At 48.1% G+C, this 21,117-nt stretch overlaps 1 protein-coding gene across 1 annotated transcript in view; it reads right to left on the bottom strand.

The window, feature by feature from the left end:
- The window catches only part of LOC121853126 (cubilin-like), a 56,021-nt gene extending 45,442 nt beyond the window's left edge, over positions 1-10,579 (bottom strand). The window contains 1 exon segment of the mRNA XM_042347067.1: positions 10,547-10,579. Within this exon segment, the coding sequence (XP_042203001.1) occupies positions 10,547-10,579 (33 nt within the window).
- Between the last annotated feature and the right edge of the window lie 10,538 nt (positions 10,580-21,117).

Here is a 21,117-nt window from a genome sequence, read left to right as displayed (position 1 = left end):
TGTCTCTCTGTCTTCACCGTCATATTTCGTGTCTCTGATGTTATCCCAAAATATTCCATAAACTTGGTATATTTTTCCTGTTTGTTTTCTTTCGTTTTTTTTTCTTTTTCCTTTGTGTTTTATGTCAGTTTGTATTGGTTCATGTTTTCCTTACATGATATACTGCTATTGTGTATTGGTGGGGGTGAAGAGGAGAAGAAAGGAGGAGGAGGAGGAAGGGGTGGGGAAGGGCAGGAGGAAAAGAGATAACATTTTCTCTTTACTTTTTACTCTCTTTCATCTCCTTCTCTCAATTCTCTCAGCTTCTCTTTCCTTCGTCTCTCTCTCTCTCTCTCTCTCTCTCTCTCTCTCTCTCTCTCTCTCTCTCTCTCTCTCTCTCTCTCTCTCTCTCTCTACCTGACATTTAACACCTGACTACCTGTATAATTCTTCTCCTCTTCTTTACCAGATAAGACTCGACTCGGTGGATACCATGGCGTCAGCAGCTCTATGTGTGTCGTGTTGGTCTTCTGGTCTCCCTTTGACTGACTGTGGTAAGTAGACCAGTCGATTTAGTGATAATTTATGAGTAGGTGAATAAATTAAAGCCAATTACGTGTGAATTAAGATTTGAGGATGTAAAGTACTGTGTGTGTGTGTGTGTGTGTGTGTGTGTGTGTGTGTGTGTCACTGGTGCCCACATAGGAGAGGGATACACACACCCTACACACCCTACACAACACACTCAACGCACCTTCCATATCCCTAAGTCGTGGTACAGGCCAGCAGGACAAACACCCTGCCCTTACCCTAAATGCAGGTTAACACTGTATTTATGCCCTTATTTACATGGCTAATGTCTTGAATACCACGAGTCCTCTTCAGCTAACAAAGGCCGGGATGTATAGGGGAGGAAGGGTGGGGGTGGTGTGTCGGGGAAGGAGGGGCAGTGTGTACGTGTGCTAGGAGTGTAGGAAGGTGTGTGTGTGTGTGTGTGGTAAAGGAAGGTGGAGTACGCTTTAAGGTAAGAAGTTAAACCTTTATCTTTTATGTGAAGTATTTAGGTCAACACAGCGTACAGTACACTCCCTTGTATAACCTCTCCTCTTCCTCTCCTCTTCCTCTCCTCTTCCTCTCCTCTTCCTCTTTCTGTTCCTCCTCTCTCTTTGTCCTCCTCCCCTCCCCCTTTCTCACGCTACCTGAACGTGTAATTGGAGTTGTACACAGGTGTTCTGAAAGGTGACGTAATGTATAAATGACAACAAAGATGGCGTCGAACTTACACAGAGACTCTACACCTAAGCGATAAGACCTGATACAAAATGGCGACTTAAGATGGCGTCGGTATTACTCATAGACTTGAAAAGATGCATTTTTAAATCTAAGGAAGTATTAAATTATCCTCACTACCGGGCGACTATCATTTGGTTGTTATCACTACCGGGCGACTATCATTGGGTATTATGCTCACTAGGGGGCGACTACCGTTAATTATTATGCTCTCTACCGGTACTTTATTATTATTATTATTATTATTATTATTATTATTATTATTATTATTATTATTATTATTATTATTATTATTCACTGAGTAATTCATATCTTCAGTGTTCAGCAATTTAATTCACATTGATTGCGTTATTACAGGGCGACCGAGTGTGTTTCATTATTCACAGGTAGTTATTACGCTCACTGACGGTTAAATTATTCATCATGATTGGTTATTATGCTCACTAACAGGACGGTATTCTTCTCGCTAATTGGTTATTACGCTCGCTGCCGGGTACGTCCTGTTAAAGGTGATTTGTTATTATGCTTGTTGCCGGGGACGGTGTCAAGGTGGTGTATTATGCTTGTTGCCGGGGACCTGAATATATTTTTGTTAATTGCTGGTCATTATGCTTGTTCATGGGCCTTGTTTACACTAACTAATAGGACTCCTACGCTTACTGAAGGGCCCCCCTACACTCACTGACGAGAGACTATGCTAGCTCACGGGGTCCCTATGCTCACTGATGGGCCCCTAAAGCACACTCACGGGCCCTATACTGAGCACATTTACAGCCAGGGTAGAGATGGCCCTAGACGTCCTCCCTCTTCTGGACAAGACATAACAAAAGACCTCAAATGACGTCAGAGTCTCAGCAGTATAGTTTTACGACGTTTTGGCCGCCATCTTTCTCGTCTCGGGGTTAGGTTAGGTTAGGTTAGGTTAGGTTAAGTGAGTCAGATAGATTACTTATATTATAGTCAAGGTCGAACGAAACCCTTACGAGGTATTTTGTTATCACCTGAAGATTAGACAACCCCCCTAGTTTATTTCACCTGATGATTAAACCTCCTAATGTTACCTGGTGGAGTTTGGTTATATTTAGGTAAGATTACGTTAGGTTAGGTTAAGGTTAGATTTAGGTTAGATTAGGTTAGGTTCAGGTTAGGTTCGGAATTAGGTTAGGTGGAGTTGGAGTTAGGTTCAGGTTAGGTTCAGGTTAGATTGGGGTTGGGTTGGGTTAGGTTAGGTTAGGTTACGGTTAGATTTGGGTTAGATTAGGTTGGGTTCAGGTTAGGTTCAGGTTAGATTAGGTTAGGTCAGGTGTGTAATCTTCAGGTGAACCAAGGCATCTCTTAGGAACTTTCTACATCTTTAGGTGGACCCCAGATTCAGGTGGCCGAGGGGGGGTGTTTGATGGCGGTCGTTACGCTCAGTGAGGCCGCGCACCTTGCAGCGATGATGGAATAATGAGGTGATGGAGGGAATGGAGGAGGAAGTAAGGAAGGAGAGGGAGGAGGGAAGGAGATGGGGAAGGGAAGGGATGATGAAGGAAGGAGGGAGGGAGGGAGGGACAGGAGAGAGAGATGAAAGAGGGTTATGATAAAGTGGGAGGAAGGAAGGTGTGTGTGTGATTGTGTGACTGTGTGTGTGTGACTGACTGTGTGTGTTGTGTGTGTGTGTGTGTGTGTGTGTGTGTGACTGAGTGTGTGTGTGACTGTGTGTATGTGTGACTGTGTGTGTGTGTGTGTGTGTGTGTGTGTGTGTGTGTGTGTGTGTGTGTGTGTGTGTGTGTGTGTGTGTGTGTGACTGTGTGTGTGTGTGTGTGACTGTGTGTGTGTGTGTGTGTGTGTGTGTGTGTGTGTGTGTGTGTGTGTGTTGGCTCCCCAGGTATGAGAATCAAGGGTTAGGGATCCGAGTCCACGTGAATATATATTAGTCAGTGAGGGGCCGTGTGAGGAGGGTGCCCAGTACCTGTGAGTGTTGATGGTGCCTCACAACACACGGACTAGAGTGGAATATTAGCCCCTGTTGGAGTCACTTATTGATTCAGGGAGAAGAAAGTACTATGATAACCTAACCTAATCTCGTCTAGTCTAGCTTTAGCTAACCTAGCAATCTAACCTAGACTTTAACCTAACCTAATCTCGTCTAGTCTAGCTTTAACCTAACCTAACTTAATCTAACCTAGACTTTAACCTAACCTAACTTAATCTAACCTGAACTTTAACCTAACCTTACCATATCTGCTCTAACCTAATCGAATCCAGACTTTAACCCATCCCTCCATCCCATCCCATCCCAACCCAACATAAAGGAGAGGATGTGAGGACTACAGAAGAACGTAATAAATGTGGGAGGGTTGAAACACGATGATAAATAAGAAAGAGGAAGAGAAAACGATTAGCCAGGACGTAGGGGTAACTGTGGTAGGTTGATAGAGAGTAGTCACACACACTCACAAAGGGTCCTCTCTCTCTCTCTCTCTCTCTCTCTCTCTCTCTCTCTCTCATATACACACAAAGGGGAGGGCCTGGGAGTGGTTATTTGAGGGCTAGTAACTGAGATTGATCAACACACACACACACAAAGGGTTCTGTAAGTGACCATTTGAAGGCCAGTTGGTGTAGGGAATGGGAAAGAGAGGAGAGGAGAGGAAAGAAAGAAAAAAAGAACAGAGTGGATAGAAAGAACACGAGGAACAGGCATGAGGAGCAATAAAGGACAGGTAAACAAAGGTAGAAATAACAGGTAGGATAGCCCCTCCCCAAAAAAACATTCTCAATTACCTGTCATGATTTTATCCACACCTCGAGTTAATTTGCACACGTGAGAAAGATTAGTCAATTACCTGTGAATTTTTTGTGTATGCCATGAGAAATTTATAATATACAGTGTTTGTTAAATGGCAAAGGATAATGGTAATGTGAAATTATAAAATGTTAAATGTTGTAGGGAGTTGTTGGGAGTTGTAAGGAATTGTAGGGAGTTGTAGGGAGTTGTTGGGAGTTGTAGGGAGTTGTAGGAGTTGTTGGGAGTTGTGAGGTTGTTGGGAGTTGTAGGGAGTTGTTGGGAGTTGTAGGAGTTGTTGGGAGTTGTAAGGAGTTGTTGGGAGTTGTTGGGAGTTGTTGGGAGTTGTAGGGGGTTGTTGGGAGTTGTAGGGAGTTTGTGAGGAGTTGTAGGGAGTTGTTGGGAGTTGTAGGGAGTTGTTGGGAGTTGTAGGGATTGTGAGGAGTTGTAGGGGTTGTTGGGAGTTGTAAGGAGTTGTTGGGAGTTGTGAAGTTGTAGGGAGTTGTTGGAGTGAGGATGTAGGGGAGTTGTAGGGAGTTGTTGGGAGTTGTGAGGAGTTGTTGGGAGTTGTAGGAGTTGTTGGGAGTTGTAGGGAGTTGTTGGGAGTTGTGAGTTGTTGGGAGTTGTTGGGAGTTGTAGGGAGTTGTTGGGAGTTGTGAGAGTTGTAGGGAGTTGTAGGGAAGTTGTTGGGAGTTGTAGGGAGTTGTAGGGTAGTTTTGGGAGTTGTTGGGAGTTGTGAGGAGTTGTAGGTAGTTATTGAATATATATCATAGAAAAAGTGTGTCGTGGTTGTATGTTGTGTGGTTCCTACTTATATGAGATCACATAAATATTAGACACCTGGTTTATTTTACCTGATAATTAAGTACTGTAATGCTTACCTGTGGGTTAGGTAATTGAACTTAATCGAAACTAATCGAACCTTACCTAACCTAACTCAACCTAACCTATTCCAACCTGACCTGATTTGACCTAACCTAACCAAACGCAGGTAATAAACAGCCGAGGTGGTATACAGGTGGTGAGCCGGCCTGAACACACACACACACACACACACACACACACACACACACACACACACACACACACACACACACACACACACACACACACACACACACACACACACACACAGCTGGTCTGGAGGCCATTATTACCATCCAGAACCAAACACATTTATTTTCTTTTGTGTTAGAGGAATTATGGTGAGGTCAGATGAATGGGCAGTTCCCCCTTGGCACTCTGGTAATCAACCTGATGGCACTGGCCGGGTCTGATTGCCTTCTGATAGTTATTAGTTTGTTATTGTGAGGGCAAGAGAAACAAAAAACCACACGGTCGAATACAAGTTGGATTCTACCTAACCTAACCTAACCTAACCTAACAACCTAACCTAACCTAACCTAACCTAACCTAACCTAACTACCTAACTAACCAATATTTGATGCGCTTTGGTGAGAAGAGAACACACACACACACACACACACACACACACACACACACACACACAGAGTAACCCTCCAAACAACAACAACAAACAAAACAACAATGCACAGGTGAGTGGAAACAAAGGTGCGGCAGAACGGTAAATATTGAAAACTCTTCTGTAGGAAAAACACAGATCTTGGGGCAGTGGTGGCCATATGAGGGGTGGGGGAGGAAGGATGGAAGGAGGGGGAAGGAGGAAGGAGGGAAGGAGGGAAGGATGGGGAGTTAGAGGAATGGAGGAAGGAGATGGAGGGGTGGGAGGATAACACAGACACATACACCTGAGCATATTACAGGTAAACGATCCTCTACGTAAACAAAATAGCCTCCATGGTCCGGGGATGGGAGGGAGGGGGCGGGGGGGCAGACCACTTGAAGAGACCATTGTAAGCAGACCCAGCCGGAGTAAAGGGGCCATTCTTGCCCACATTTATGGTCCACAACCGGCCATGACCACCACCCTCCCTCCCCCGCCCCTGTACTGCTTCTTCTTCTTCGGGTTGTGATGGTGGCGCGTGTACAGGTTGAGAGAGGCTGTGTGGGTATTTAGTTGTAGGTGATACTGGTGTTTTGTAAAAGTCATTGTGTGGTGGATTATCATTGGGAACTGTATCGACCCCCTCCCCCTCCCCTCACCAAAGCTTATTTCACCTGATGATTAAACACCTTTACCTTATTTACCTTTAGTTTATTATTCTATGTTTATTCCTCTCTCCTTCATTCCCTTATTCTCTTTATCTCCTTATTCCTCCCTCACCCCGTTCCTATTCCCACTCTCTCTCTCCCCCTCCTCCCTAGCAAGTAGTCTCCTCTCCAATTTCTCCCCCTCTCCCCTTCCCCCCTCCCTAACAGACCAATTTACAGAAGGTTACAGTTCCAAATCGTTATATATATATTTATTTATCTAGGCTTTAAGGTCGTTTTCTGCAGCGTTGTGTTCGGATAATGTGATCGAATTAAAGATTGTGTTTACGTGAGAGCGGTGGGGTGATGGGGGTCGTGGGGTGATGGGGTGGGGTTGGGGTCGTGGGGTGATGAAGTCGTGGGTGATGGGGTGGAGGGTCGTGGGGTGATGGGGTGGAGTCGTGGGGTGATGGGGTGGAGGTCGTGGGGTGATGGGGTGGAGGGTCGTGGGGTGGTGGAGTGGAGGGGTCGTGGGGTGATGGAGTGGGGGTCGTGGGGTGATGGAGTGGAGGTCGTGGGGTGGTGGAGTGGAGGGTCGTGGGGTGATGGGGGTCGTGGGGTGATGGGGTGGAGGGGTCGTGGGTGATGGGGTGGAGGTCGTGGGGTGATGGAGTGGAGGGGTCGTGGGGTGATGGGGTGGAGGTCGTGGGGTGGTGGAGTGGAGGTCGTGGGGTGATGGGGTGGAGGGGTCGTGGGGTGATGGAGTGGATCGGGTCGTGGGGGTGATGGAGTGGAGGTCGTGGGGTGATGGAGTGGAGGGATCGTGGGGTGATGGAGTGGAGGGGTCGTGGGGTGGATGGAGTGGGGTCGTGGGGTGATGGAGTGGAGGTCGTGGGGGTGATGGAGTCATTAGGTCACAGGGTTGAATGTATTAAAGACAAAAGTAAATTAACATATTTTAGGAGAACCACATTAGCCCCTCCCCCTCTTCCTCCCCCCCTCTCCCCTCCTCCTTTCTTCCTCCCTCCCACACAGCACGGTTCACTCACAGGGCAGATAGTTAACAAATATGAAATCAATGTGTGTGTGTGTGGTGGGGGGTGGTGGGGGGCAACAGGCTGGAAAAAATTAATTTGTTCGGCCACCAGTACTGAGGGAGGGGGGGTGGCGGCCATTTTGAATTAACCCCCCACCCCTCACCCCTCACCCCTCGGGCTTGGTATTCTTGTTATTCCCCGTTTGTGACACCAGAGGGGATATATTGATTGACTCCTAATTTTTCTGTCTGTCTGTACGTCCGTAAGTTTGTCCGTTGGTCCGTTGGTGATAAAACAGCATCAGTCAATTAAGTACAGCTTGTTGTTCGTTTTTATCCGTCACGTAATTTTTGGTTAGGTTTTGGTTAGGTTAGGTTAGGTTAGGGTGAGGTTAGGTTAGGGTTAGGTTAGGTTAGGGTTAGGTTAGGTAGGGTTAGGTTAGGGTTAGGTTAGGTTAGGTTATGTTATGTCTCCTAGTAACCTCCACACTACTAGACTTCTACTCTTCCTCTCCCCCTCACTCTGCCCCCTCCTCCTTCCCTCTCCACTCCAATTTATCTTCTTTCCCCTTCCCTCTCTTCTGCTCCTCCCTCCTCTTGCTAATCTCCCCACCTTCTCCTATACCCCTCTTGTTTACCTCACGTAGGAGACTTTACCCTCCACCCCTCCCCCTTCCTCTCCCCCTTCCCCTCCCCCCTCCCCTTACTACTTAACCGGGTTGAAGCAGTTAAGGTGATTAGCATAAATGGTCCTCCCAAATTTGTGTCGGCGTGTATAATCAGACCCAGTGTACAGTTTCGACGACTTAAGGATATATATATATTTTTTCCTTTCCTGGGCGGAGCTGCTGTGGGAAATGTTGGTGCTGTGAACATCCTGTGGGTGGGAGGCTGCTGTGGGGGGCGTGAGGGGCTGTGAGGGGTAGTGAGGGGCGGAGAGGGGCTGTGGGGTGGTGTGGTGGTGGTGTGTGGTGGGTTGCTAAGGGCGTGAGGGAAGAGGGATAGGAAGGTGTTGGAGGAGGTAGTGAGGATGGGGAGGGGGAGAGGGAGGGAGGCGTAGAGGGGAGGAGAGGAGGGAGAGAGAGAGGGAGGAGGGAGAGGTAGTAAGGTGCCCCCTCCTCCCCCAATACAAACCTACAGTAATCTTTCTCAATTAGTTAATCACAAGTGATCGCCGGCCCTTCGTGCCCAGTGAAAGTTTGAACTCTCGTGCTTGGCTAGTGTACAGTGAATGAGGGTGCGCCAAGTCCGTAGACTTGCATCGTTTTCCAGCGTAAATAAAATGGTTAATTAATGCCTTCCTAAAGAAACCATCGACATGGGACCAGGTTTGTTCCACTCTACGAATTTTTTGCGATTTTTCCACCAAGTTTGATGAAAAACGATTGTGCCGTTTCGGCTGCACAGAACAGACACACAGACAGACAGACAGACAGACACATACAGACACATGGCTATTCCTATAGTATATTAGATACTCGACACTGACAACCAAATCCAATATTTATACAGTAAAACCTCTATTTAACGGACTATATGAGGATGAGAGTCCTTATATCTCGAGGGTCCGTTAATTATGAAACACCCTAAATAACGGACTATATGAGGATGAGAATCCTTTATATCGAGGGTCCGTTAATTATGAAACACTCTAAATAACGGATTATATGGAGAGAAAATTCGTTTTATGGCTACAGTGGGAGGAGAGAGAGAGAGAGAGAGAGAGAGAGAGAGAGAGAGAGAGAGATGGTTTAGGCCGTTACCCTCAATATAAACAATGGCCTCCCCAACATGGCGGACCACCAGAAAAAAAAAACAACAACAATGTCATTCCCATATTTATTTTCAGGTTTACTTTTATTATTTATCCTGTAAGTAAATTTATAAACAGGTGTTGGCTTTGTGGATATTTTTGTTTGTGATAAGAGATTTTTAATCGTAAGAGCTTTGGATTGCACGTGGTTCTTGGAGAGAGAGAGAGAGAGAGAGAGAGAGAGAGAGAGAGTTTAGTTGGCTTATGGTTTCATCCATTTCCTGCAGTTTCTCCTCTCGACATCTCCCCAACCTCTCCCAACCTCACCCCAACCTCACCCTGCCCTCTCCAACCTCTCCCTACCCTCCCAACCTCTCCCCAAATCCTGCAATCTCAAAAAATCTTCCTTAATTTCTTTTTCCCCTTGGCCGCTGATAAGAGAGACTCGTTCACTCACAGGGCAATTTCGTCACTAATTTAGCGGATGTCGTTCTGTCGTAACATAATTGAGGCTTAATTAAGACTCGTTCTCACATCTCTCGTATTAAGAGTCGTTCTCACATTTCTCGTTCGCGAAAAAAAATATTGAACGTTCGTAGCTTTGTAAATATTTAAGATGGCGTGTTGAGCTTCTACGCTTAAGGAAATGAAAATTGAATGGTTGCAATTTTATAATCCTGAGATAAGTGTTGATTATATCCAGCTTATGAAATTGAAATCAAACATTCTAAACTATGTAACCCTGAGATAGGTGTTGATTATATCCAGCTTATGAAATAGAAATCAAACATTCTAAACTATGTAACCCTGAGATAGAGGCGTTTTTTATATATATATATATCAAGGTTAGAAAATAGAGAAACCAAACATACGAAACTTTAAGTAAAATAAAACGAAAGATTCATACATCTCCAACTACGGCATTTTAAAACTCGAAATTACATAAGTTTTGATATAATCTTTCTCTAGTGGATACCGTGGATGGGTAGGTGTGTAGTTGCCCATCTCCCTCCTCCACTACCACCCCCACCACCTCCAAACCTCCAAGGCAATATTAAGTTGTCTCCACAGCCTGACAAATTCGCGCGAGAAAATTGACGGGAAACTGAGGACTATTGTAGAGTGTTGGTTCTTTCCAACGAAATCCTACCTGTGATGTGTTTTTGTTTTATTGTTTATTCTTGTTTATCCTTGTTTATCTGTCTATTGAAATTACTTGTTTATTATAATGTTTTTTTTTTGGAATACGTTTTTGTGAAGGATGTATAGTATTATGTGTGTAAGGGTTTGTATGTATGGATGAATGTCCAGATACGACACACACACACACACACACACACACACACACACACACACACACACACACACACACTAAAAGGCTCAAACGCCATATTTGTTTACTATTATTGTTTACGTTTTTCTGCTCATGCGTTTTACCACAACCAACCCTCGCGCGTCACGGCAAACTACAGCATACGTAATTTTTTCTTAAGTTTCACGGCCAAATATTCACCAGGTATTAGTTTATCACGGCTAAATATTCAGCAAATTTTTGTTTTACGGCCACATAAGTTTATTACGTAAATAGTCACCAAATAAAGCTTACCATGGCCAAGAACGTCCTTGCTGAAATGGCCATGTTGAGCTAGTGGTGGACCGGCCAGTGACCCTTCCTGCACGCACTGTCAACTAAATTATTTTCGATATTGTTGACGACAAGAGTGACGGATTCTAAGAGGAGGAGGAGGAGGAGGAGAAACGACGACCTACCCCCTCCCTGGCTTGATGGCTACTGATGCTACACGTTGTTGTTACTCTTTTTATACTTAGGAGGAACGAATGAGGTTGTCTGTTCCGCGTGTGTCTCTCTTCTTTAACGCTAAAATGTAGCGGTGGTGGTGGTGGTAGTGGTGCGTCTGTTGTGGTAGGGGGAGAGAGGGTATATCGTCGTGGTAGTGTGGTAGGGTGGTTTGTGTGGTGGTAGTAGTGAGGATTGAAGAACTCTTAGAATACGCCTCCTACTTCTCTTCCTTCTTCTTCCTCTTCTTTCCCCTTCCTCTTTCCCTCTCTCCCCTTCCTGTTCCCCCTTCCCCGTCATCCAGGGCAGATATCTACTGGTCCTCCCCTCCCAGGACGCGGTATATCTCGAGTCTTTTGTGTAGCCAGACGAGGTGTCCGTCCCCTCCTCGCCCTCTATCTTCTCCCTATCCTCCTTCCCCCCCCTCCTCCCCCTCTCTTCCGGGTATGAGGGATAGGCGCCTATTCCTCCACCTTTTGTACACATATGAGCGATTTCTATGTCTCGAGGAAGAGCAATACTTCAGGAGGAGGAGGAAGAGACGAAGGAGGAGGAGGAGGAGACGAAGGAAGAGAAGGAGGCAAGAACAGGGTAAGTCGTCACAATTTACTAGTCTAAGATCCGGGTTCTGAAAGTCTCCTTACGAACGAAATTATGGGGATTTTTTGGTGTTTTCAGAGTAATTCCTCCTACCTACACCCATTCTTTACCTCACTTAAACCCACCTCATCCATCTCACCCACCTCACCCACCTCACCCATTCATCCATCTCACCCACCTCACCCTCTCACTCCATTTCCATTTAACCTGTCTCATCCACATCACCTACTAACCCACCTCAATCCACCTCAACCCACCTCCACATGACTGGTGGGCCGTTCTGACAGCCTTCACAACCAATGTTTCTGCTCCATTGCGTCTCCTCGGCCAGAAATACACTTGCCTCTTGCTCCATGTAGGTGAGGCGAGGCGAGAGGTAAGGCAAGGCGAAGTGAGGCGAGGCGAGAGATGAGGCAAGGCGAAGTGAGGCGAGGCAAGGCTAGAGATTCTTCAGTATTGGTCAGATTTGTTCTCCTCCAACACACCATAACACAACACTGAGAGAACTATTATACATACGGTTTAAATAATAGAGTTTATATCAGTGGGGCGTAAATAACACCATTTGTTTAGCGGTGTATTTAGTATAGTATGGGCTTGTGGTATGACACTATCTTGCCCTTGGGTATTTTTTTTTTTGGGGGTAATTGTGAAAAGTCAGAGTTATATAGAAAATATTTGAGATAGATCTATAGATAAAGGATTACTTGTGATATAGATGTGTGTGTGTGTGTGTGTGTGTGTGTGTGTGTGTGTGTGTGTGTGTGTGTGTGTGTGTGTGTGTGTGTGTGTGTGGTCCCCAAACCTACACAGCATGAGAGGGAGGAGGTCCTGGTAACAGCATGATAGAGTTTGACGTGTTCTGCCTCCCCCTGCCACCTAACATTTCCTTGACGATATTTTGTCGACTTCTTCTTATCAGCCTCAACACTGGCAGCGGGAGGGAGTGGAGGGAGGGAGGGGAGGAGGGAGGAAGGGAGGGAGGGGAGGAAGTTCTGCACACTGATAACACTTACATTGGTTCCTCTCTACGTGTGGCCTCCTTATGCTTGGACACATTCCAGGCTGTTTCTTGACAAAATTCACGTTGTGTTGTTTTGCTTTTAAGTGTATTTTCTACGGTGATTTTAGAAGATTTTTCGTAAAATTCTTCTTCTAGTTTGTGAATTCCATGATGGTGATGGTGGTGGAGAAAGGTCCGGGGTGGAGGTGGAGGTAGTGGTGTGGAGAAAGTTGGCCCTGGGTGAGGTGGTGGGAGGTATGGTGGTGGGAGAAAGGTCTGGGGTGGGAGGTGGTGGAGGTGGTGGTGGGGAGAAAGTTGGCCCTGGGTGTGGAGGTGGTGGGAGGTAGTGGTGGTGGGAGAAAGGTCCCTGGGGTGGAGGTGGTGGAGGTAGTGGTGGTGGGAGAAAGTTGGTCCTGGGGTGGAGGTGGTGGAGGTAGTGGTGGTGGGAGAAAGTTGGTCCTGGGGTGGAGGTGGTGGAGGTAGTGGTGGTGGAGTGTTGGCCCCTGGGGTGGAGGTGGTGGAGGTAGTGGTGGTGGAGAAAGTTGGTCCTGGGGTGGAGGTGGTGGAGGTGGTGGTGGAGGCAAGTTGGCCTGGGTTGAGGGAGGTGGTGGAGGTAGGGGTGGTGGAGAGTTGGTCCTGGGTGAGGTGGTGGAGGTAGTGGTGGTGGAGGCAAGTTGTCCTGGGGTGGAGGTGGAGGTAGTGGTGGTGAAAGTTGGTCCTGGGTGGAGGTGGTGGAGGTAGTGGTGGGGAGAAAGTTGGCCCCGGGTGGAGGTGGAGGAGGTAGTGGTGGAGAAAGTTGGCTCTTCGGGGTGGAGGTGGTGGAGGTAGTGGTGGGGAAAAAGTTGGCCCCGGGGGTGGAGGTGGTGGAGGTAGTGGTGGAAAAAGTTGGCCCCGGGGTGGAGGTGGTGGAGGTAGTGGTAGGAGAAAGTTGGCTCCTTTTTCTTTTATCCTCTTCGCCACTGATCGGCTTGTTAGCCGCTTGGGCGAATGGTCACGACTCTTTTTTCCTTTTATATTCTTCACCAAAAGGTCGGCTCTAGCTGCCCGGGCGATCGGTCACGTCTCTGTCACGCACTGTTGGTAACATTGGGCATGCACCGGCTCCTGAATGTACCTGAACCTGCTCCAGTGTTGGTCAAGTTTTCTTGAAAGAGCTCACACTCGGTGCCGTCACAACACTTTCTGGTAGATTGTTCCAAGAGTTTAGCAACCCCTCACCTGAAAGTTTTCTGTTCCTCACGGTTTTCCGGACTTGCGGTTTCTTCAATCTTGAGCTGTGACCCCTTGTGGGGCGAGCGTCTGCCAGTGCTCCAAGTATGACACACTCAACTGGAGTAGTGCCCCTGAGATGCTTATAAACTCCAACTAGGTCCCCCTGCCCGTCTGTAGTATAAGGCTAGGCAAGTTCAGGCGCTCCAATCTCGCAGGGTAGCTGGAGATGCCGGCGCAGGCACCAGCTTGGTGGCCCTCCTTGAACATTTCAACCAACTGACAGTCCCAGCATATCTGGGACCAGATGGGGTGACAGTAATCTAGAGATGAAGCACTTCACTCCTGAAGATCGTCACGAGGGGACGGACCGTCTAGATATCTGAACGACCTTCTTATAAGACCCACAATTTATTTGCCTGATTTACCTTCTTCTCACAATGGCCCGAGAACTTCAGCTCATTGTCAACATACACACTCCAGGTCCTTCTCACACACAGTCCTCAACTAGCAACATTTTCTTCATCCTGTTGGGACATATGGCATGCCTCCTGTCGTTGGTACGCCCCAGGTAAACTCTTCCACACTTCGTGACATTGAATCTCAGCAGCCATTCCTTCGACCATTCGGAGCCCACAGAGTGTCCTTCTGCAGCTCATAGTCCGCTTGTTCTTAATTTCCGAAATAACTTGGCGTCATCGGCAAACATTTGTATGGAGGAGGTACAACGTCAGGCATATCATTTATGAAACAAACAAACAACAGCGGGCCCACATAATTACCCTGCGGTACCCCCACTTGTTACAGGTACAGATGACGATTTTCAGCCATTAATCACCACACATTACTGTTTGGTGGTCATGTAGAAAAGTCTTCTATCCACGCTAGGACATTTCCCCGAATTCCGTACCCTTCCAGTTTGATTTTCAGCCTGTGGGGTACACTGTCGAAAGCCTGGCAAAATCTAAATATTGTCGATATTACCACCCCGTTCTAGGAATATGGGTCCAAATATCCAATACCTTGAGCAATTGTGTCAAGCAAGAGCGCCCCGGCATAAAACCGTGTTGGCAATCTTTACAAGTTGTTTCAGTAGATGTTCCATCGCTGCATCTCTGATAATACTCTCAAGTACTTTACATATTATGCCGGTCAGGCTCACCGGTCTATAGTTGTTCGTGAGTGCCTATCGCCCTTGAAGATAGGACTCACATACTACTTTCTCACTGGGGACCATTTGTTCATCCAGGCATTTACAAAACAGAATCTCTAGGGCTCTCTGCAAGCCTGCTGCACAGCCCTCAGCACTCTAGGATGCACTGATGTCAGGTCCAGGACTCTTATGGACCTTAGCCTGACAGTTTATTTTCACGTTCTTTTCTAGAACACAATGTGGGTCAGTGTTGTGTCGAATCCCCGTCTGTCCAAACGCAGGAAGGTTAGTTGTATCCTCTCTGAACACTGAGGAAAAGAAGCTGTTCAATGCTCCCCAGCTTTATCCTGGTCAGAATCTGCGTAACTACTCATATCTTCGCCAAGCTTCAGGTCTGATACTTCCTACTCGCGTTTTCAATTTCGACTTGTACATGGTAAACGCCTTTTGGGTTGACTTCTGACCTCGCGCAAACTTCAGCCTTGGAAACCCTTTTTCAGCCCCCTACACTCTATCTGCTTGGTTTCTGGCTCTTGCATACATCCCTCCTGTCTTGCTTCATCGTTTGACCCAACTCCACGTCTGAATTTCTGGGTTTAATTTTGTCGACTGCCGCATGGTTCATGTGTAGATCCCCTCGTATTCTAGAAGCACTGGGTTTTGGTCTTGCAGGTGTATATTTATCGATCAAATGGGTCATTTTACTAGCTATGATATTCAGCTAGTAAGCCTGCGTTCTTGTACCTTAATAAGTCAGGGCCTAAAGGATACCCCTCATCTCTTCCCCATCCCCATTGTAATTTCCTTGTAATATTTGCAATCTGGCCTGGCCTTATCTTGAACCAGTAACAGTTAAATCTGAATGACAACACTGGCGGTGGATTGAAAGCTAACTGTGCAGTGTTCCAGTTTGGCCACCCATATTCCTCCTCTTCGTTTGTTATGACAGAGGTCAAGCGGCTTGGGTGTTTGTTCTCTCTTGTAATGTGTCGGGTCACATGTTGGAACAGAAAAATTATCTTCAGAGTTTTGCCAAAAAAGAGTAGCAGGATTATTCGTCATTCGGGGTTGACTCGTTTCTCCAGTCGATGTCGCCAGTTAAAGTCCCCATGATAAGGAGGTGGCTGGGGTTGACATCGCCCGCATTGTTTATTGTTCTAAGTTCCTTTGATTTAGTGGGCCACAGTTCGGGGATCTGTAGATACACCTGACGATAAGTAAGTCCTCCTTAATTTAATTCTTACACCACTTGACTCTTCAAAGACATCCTTCCCTGTACCCTCGCCTCTGCTGCCTTAAGGTCTTGCTCTAGCGTAGATAACTTCACACCCTCCTGCAGGATTCCTGAGTTAGGTTCGTAAATGAGTCATATCCAGCAATACCGAACTCACATTCCTCTGGGTCGATTCTCCTGTTCTTGTACAACAGTTCTACAACTCCTACAATATCTGGTTGGTACTTAGTAGTGTTTCAAACTCCTCCTCTTATCCAGGAACGTGTCGGTATTAGTGTACATGATATTCAAGCCAGAATTTGTTCTTGGTAAATGCTCCTGTTTTAGTATAAACCTGCTCCACCTATTATCTCAGAAGCGCAGATGCATATACACTTGTATTTTTGCAGGGTGTGGTTAAAATTCTCATTGTTTACACGGCGCCTGCCCTCCCGTCCGGTAGGGCTGAGCTGTGGTGCCTGCCTCCTGCGGGGTTGAGTGGGTGGAGGTGCACTGCTGCCCCTGGCCCTGTGTCGGCACATTTGTTTCCACTACCCTCCCCTGAGTATAACTGTGATGCACCTGTCCCCTGTTCCTTCGACTCCTCCCTCCTCTGCTCGTCCAGCAGGATTTTGTGCTGTTCCCTCTGCATTACCGTGCGGTCTGGGTGAATAAATACATCTCGAAATGCCTCGCCCTTGCTAAGTTTTTGCCTGCTGGATAACTTCTGGTTATTTTTCCTCCTCACTCCCTATCGTGATCCTGAGGGGGCGAGGCTTACCCCTGCTTTTGTCCCAGTCTCTCACATCCTGAGGGGGTTGCTGAATCTTTCAGAACCTCTGTGTAACATTTTGAAACAGCACCTTGTCGTGTGTTTCACTCACAGTTCTCTGCCTGGCTCTCCCTCTGGGACTCCCCAAAAACTATTACATTGTTCCTGCGCTGGAGCTGCTCCTTGTGTCTTCCTCCTCTCCCCAACAGTAGGTCCGTTAATTTTCATTTCTCTTGACACACACTTTTTCAGAGTCCCAATCTGCTGTAGAACCTGTACTGGATTCTCAGACATTTTCTGCCCCCCACCCGTGGCCCTCCTAATACGTCCGTATATTTCTTTTAGCAACCACTCCATTCTACAGCTACTTCTCAGTCTTAGCAAGGATCTCTCTTTTCAACTTGCTCCAGTTTGTCAACCAAAGCAGGGCCCTGCTTCATCTATTTTCGTCCCTAGAGAAACCTGTTCTTGGCGGATTGCAATCACCATCTACCTGACTATGCAGCCAGGGCAATACCAGCAACAGCCATCGCTTCTTACGGCAGTTAGTAACTTCCCAGGACGTTGCATTAAGCAGGGGCCTGCATCCTCCATATCCGACGTCTCCTGCAGCAATCACATACCAAACCTGGCGGTTGTTGTTGCTAGGGGGGGGTGTAGACTGTGTACAGATCTACACCTATTTCAAAGAAAATAAAGAGAGAAAAAGCATTCCTTAGCTACTCTCTGTTGCCTATGGAGTTGTTGTCTGCGACTGCGTACCCTGTATCTCCTCAGAATGGTGTATTGTGGTAAGTACAGTTTCAGTCTTGGAAAGCGCGCATTGGTCAATCAACATAAAATAAAATTTAAAGTCTCTGTGGCACCTATGACACGACTTGGTTTCAGCTGGCACGGTGCCTTCCAGCTTGCTTGCTAGTGAGCGCCGCTCACTTTTGCTATTTACAACTTCAGCGGCCACTGATGACACTATGAACTATCATCAGTACACTGGTATCTCCCTGTGGGTGGTGTATTATAAACACAGATTCAGTCCTTGAGCAAGCACAATAAACAAAAATAAAATTTAAAGTCTTCAGGCACCTATGACACGAATAGGCTGGCAGTTGTCCTTACCAGCTCGATTGCCACATGTATTCACTTTGGGTTATTATAGTCTCTTCTGCATTCACTGATGACAACTATGAACTGATTTAACTGAAGGGCACAGTACTACACCCTGGAAAGCTGGCCTTTTATCGCTGAGCCGTGACCACAACACCCTAAAAAATAAAATAAAATAAAAGCTTTGTCATGTGGCAGTGATTGTGTGGTTATAGGCCTGTGACCCTGGCTGTACCTCTCCAACTCGGTGGAAATTGAGTTTTCAAAAATACAATGTGTCTAGTATGAAAGTCCGGACATCGATTTACACTTTCACCTCACTAAGACGATCTTGACGAACTTATGTGTAATCACTGTCCAATTTCTGGGCTGCCTCTACATCACCCATTGGAGGTGGTGGTGGAGGTAGTGGTGGTGGAGAAAGTTGGCCCCGGGTTGGAGGTGGTGGAGTGGTGGTGGTGGAGATTGTTGGCCCCGGGGTGGAGGTGGTGGAAAGTTGGCTCCCGGGGTGGAGGTGGTGGAGGTGAGTGGTGGTGGAGAAGTTGGCCCCAGGGGTGGAGGTGGTGGAGAAGTTGGCGGGTGGAGTGGTGGAGAAATTGGCTCCAGGGTGGAGTGGTGGAGGTAGTGGTGGTGGAGAAAAGTTGGCCCCAGGTTGGAGGTGGTGGAGGTAGTGAGTGGTGGAGAAAGTTGGCCCAGGTTGGAGGTGGTGGAGGTGAGTGGTGGTGGAAAGTTATTTGAGGTGGAGGTGGAGGAGGTGATGGTGGTGGAGAAGAAGTTGGCCAGGTTGGAGGTGGTGGAGGTAGTGGTGGTGGAAAGTTGGCCCCAGGGTGGAGGTGGTGGAGGTAGTGGTGGTGGAAAGTTGGCCCTAGGGTGGAGGTGGTGGGAGGTAGTGGTGGTGGAAAGTTGGCCCCGGGTGGAGGTGGTGGAGGTAGTGGTGGTGGAGATTGGCTCCCGGGGTGGAGGTAGTGGTGGTGGAGAAAAGTTGGCCCCAGGGTGGAGTGGTGGAGGTAGTGGTGGTGGAGAGTTGGCTCAGGGTGGAGGTGGTGGAGAAGTTGGCTCCCGGGGTGAGGTGGTGGAGAGTGATGGTGGTGGAAAGTGGGCTCCCAGGGGTGGAGGTAGTGGTGGTGGAGAAAGTTGGCCCCGGCGTGGAGGTGGTGGAGGTAGTGGTGGTGGAGAAAGTTGGCCCCAGGGTGGAGGTGGTGGAGGTAGTGGTGGTGGAGAAAGTGGGCTCCAGGGGTGGAGGTAGTGGTGGTGGAGAAAGTTGGCCCGGCGTGGAGGTGGTGGAGGTAGTGGTGGTGGAGAAGTTGGCCCAGGGTGGAGGTGGTGGAGGTAGTGGTGGTGGAGGAAGTTGGCCAGGGTGGAGGTGGTGGAGGTGGTGGTGGTGGAGAAAGTTGGCTCCCGGGGTGGAGGTGGTGGAGGTAGTGGTGGTGGAGAAAGTTGGCCCCGGTTGGAGGTGGTGGAGGTAGTGGTGGTGGAGAAAGTTGGCCCCGGGGTGGAGGTGGTGGAGGTGGTGTGGTGGAAAGTTGGCTCCCGGGGTGGAGGTGATGGTGGTGGGAGAAAGTGGCCCCAGGGTGGAGGTGGTGGAGGTAGTGGTGGTGAAAGTTAGCCCCAGGGTGGAGGGTGTGGAGAAAGTTAGCTCCAGGGTGGAGGTGGTGGAGTAGTGGTGGTGGAGAAAAGTTGGCCCCAGGGTGGAGGTGGTGGAGAAAGTTGGCCCCAGGTGGAGGTGGTGGAGGTAGTGGTGGTGGAGAAAGGTTCATTTGGGGGTGGAGGTGGTGGAGGTAGTGGTGGTGGAGAAAGTTGGCCCCAGGGTGGAGGTGATGGAGGTAGTGGTGGTGGAGAAAGTTGGCCCAGGGGTGGAGGTGGTGGAGAAAGTTGGCCCGGGTGGAGGTGGTGGAGGTAGTGGTGGTGGAGATTGGCCCAGGGTGGAGGTGGTGGATGGTGGAGAAAGTTGGCCCCAGGTTGGGAGGTGGTGGAGTAGTGGTGGTGGAGAAAGTTGGCCCCGTTGGAGGTGGTGGAGGTGGTGGTGGTGGAAAGTTGGGCCCCAGGTTGGAGGTGGTGGAGAGTAGTGGTGGTGGAAAGTTGGCCCCGGGTTGGAGGTGGTGGAGGTGGTGGTGGTGGAGAAAAGTTGGCCCGGTTGGAGGTGGTGGAGGTGGTGGTGGTGGAGAAGTTGGGCCCCAGGGTGGAGGTGGTGGAGGTAGTGGTGGTGGAGAAAGTTGGCCCCAGGGTGGAGGTGGTGGAGGTAGTGGTGGTGGTGGAAAGTTGGCCCCAGGGTGGAGGTGGTGGAGGTAGTGGTGGTGGAGAAAGTTGGCTGGGTTGGAGGTGGTGGAGGTAGTGGTGGTGGAAATGGCCCCGGGGTGGAGGTGGTGGAGTAGTGGTGGTGGAGAAAGTTGGCCCCAGGTGGAGGTGGTGGAGGTAGTGGTGGTGGAGAAAGTTGGCCCCAGGGTGGAGGTGGTGGAGGTAGTGGTGGTGGAGAAAGTTGGCCCCAGGGTGGAGGTGGAGCGATAGACAGGGTCAGTGGAGCGTCAGTAATCTCAATATTTTTCCTGAGTGGTGACTTGAGGTGTGTGTGTGGCTGCCTTCCTCCTCCGACAGACAGACAGACAGACAGTTAGACAGACAGACAGACAGACAGACAGTTAGACAGACAGACAGACAGTTAGACAGATACATACATAGATAGATACTCAATAAAATCGTCACCATGTATAGCAATTATATATTGATATGAAGATGCTTATATATATTAAATGTTTATAGATGAAATGATGTATATAAATTGAATATATATATATAATTTAATAGGAAAGCTTGAGTGAGGGGTCTTGAGTGAGGGGTCTTGAGTGAGGGTCTTGAGTGAGGGGTCTTGAGTGAGGGGTCTTGAGTGAGGTTGAGTGGGTGTCTCTCATCCTCCTCCCCAGCTATGTGATGTACACTCATACTTGTTCATTAATATTTCTACCAATAATATTTTACCAATATATCTTAAATGCTGTGAAAGATTATTTGATGGTAACCTGACCTGACCTAACCTAACCTAACCTAACCTAACCTAACCTAACCTAACCTAACCTAACCTGACCTGACCTGACCTAACCTAGTTTTACTTCCTGACGTGACTGTAGCCGATACGTACACACTGTATCAACCACACGTACACACTGTAGCCGCCACACGTACACACTGTAGCCGCCACACGTACACACTGTAGCCGCCACACATGTACAAATTGTAGCCGCCAGCCGCCACTTACTCTGCAGGTATAGCCTCTAGCCACTAAAACCGCACCATATAGCCGCCATGCCCCGCCATACCCCCCCCCCGCCCA

This window comes from Homarus americanus, unplaced genomic scaffold (assembly GCF_018991925.1).
Source record: "Homarus americanus isolate GMGI-L3 unplaced genomic scaffold, GMGI_Hamer_2.0 scaffold32871, whole genome shotgun sequence".
Taxonomy (NCBI): domain Eukaryota; kingdom Metazoa; phylum Arthropoda; class Malacostraca; order Decapoda; family Nephropidae; genus Homarus; species Homarus americanus.
Note: the sequence above shows the minus strand (reverse complement) of the source record. Positions and strands in the feature narration are given on the sequence as shown.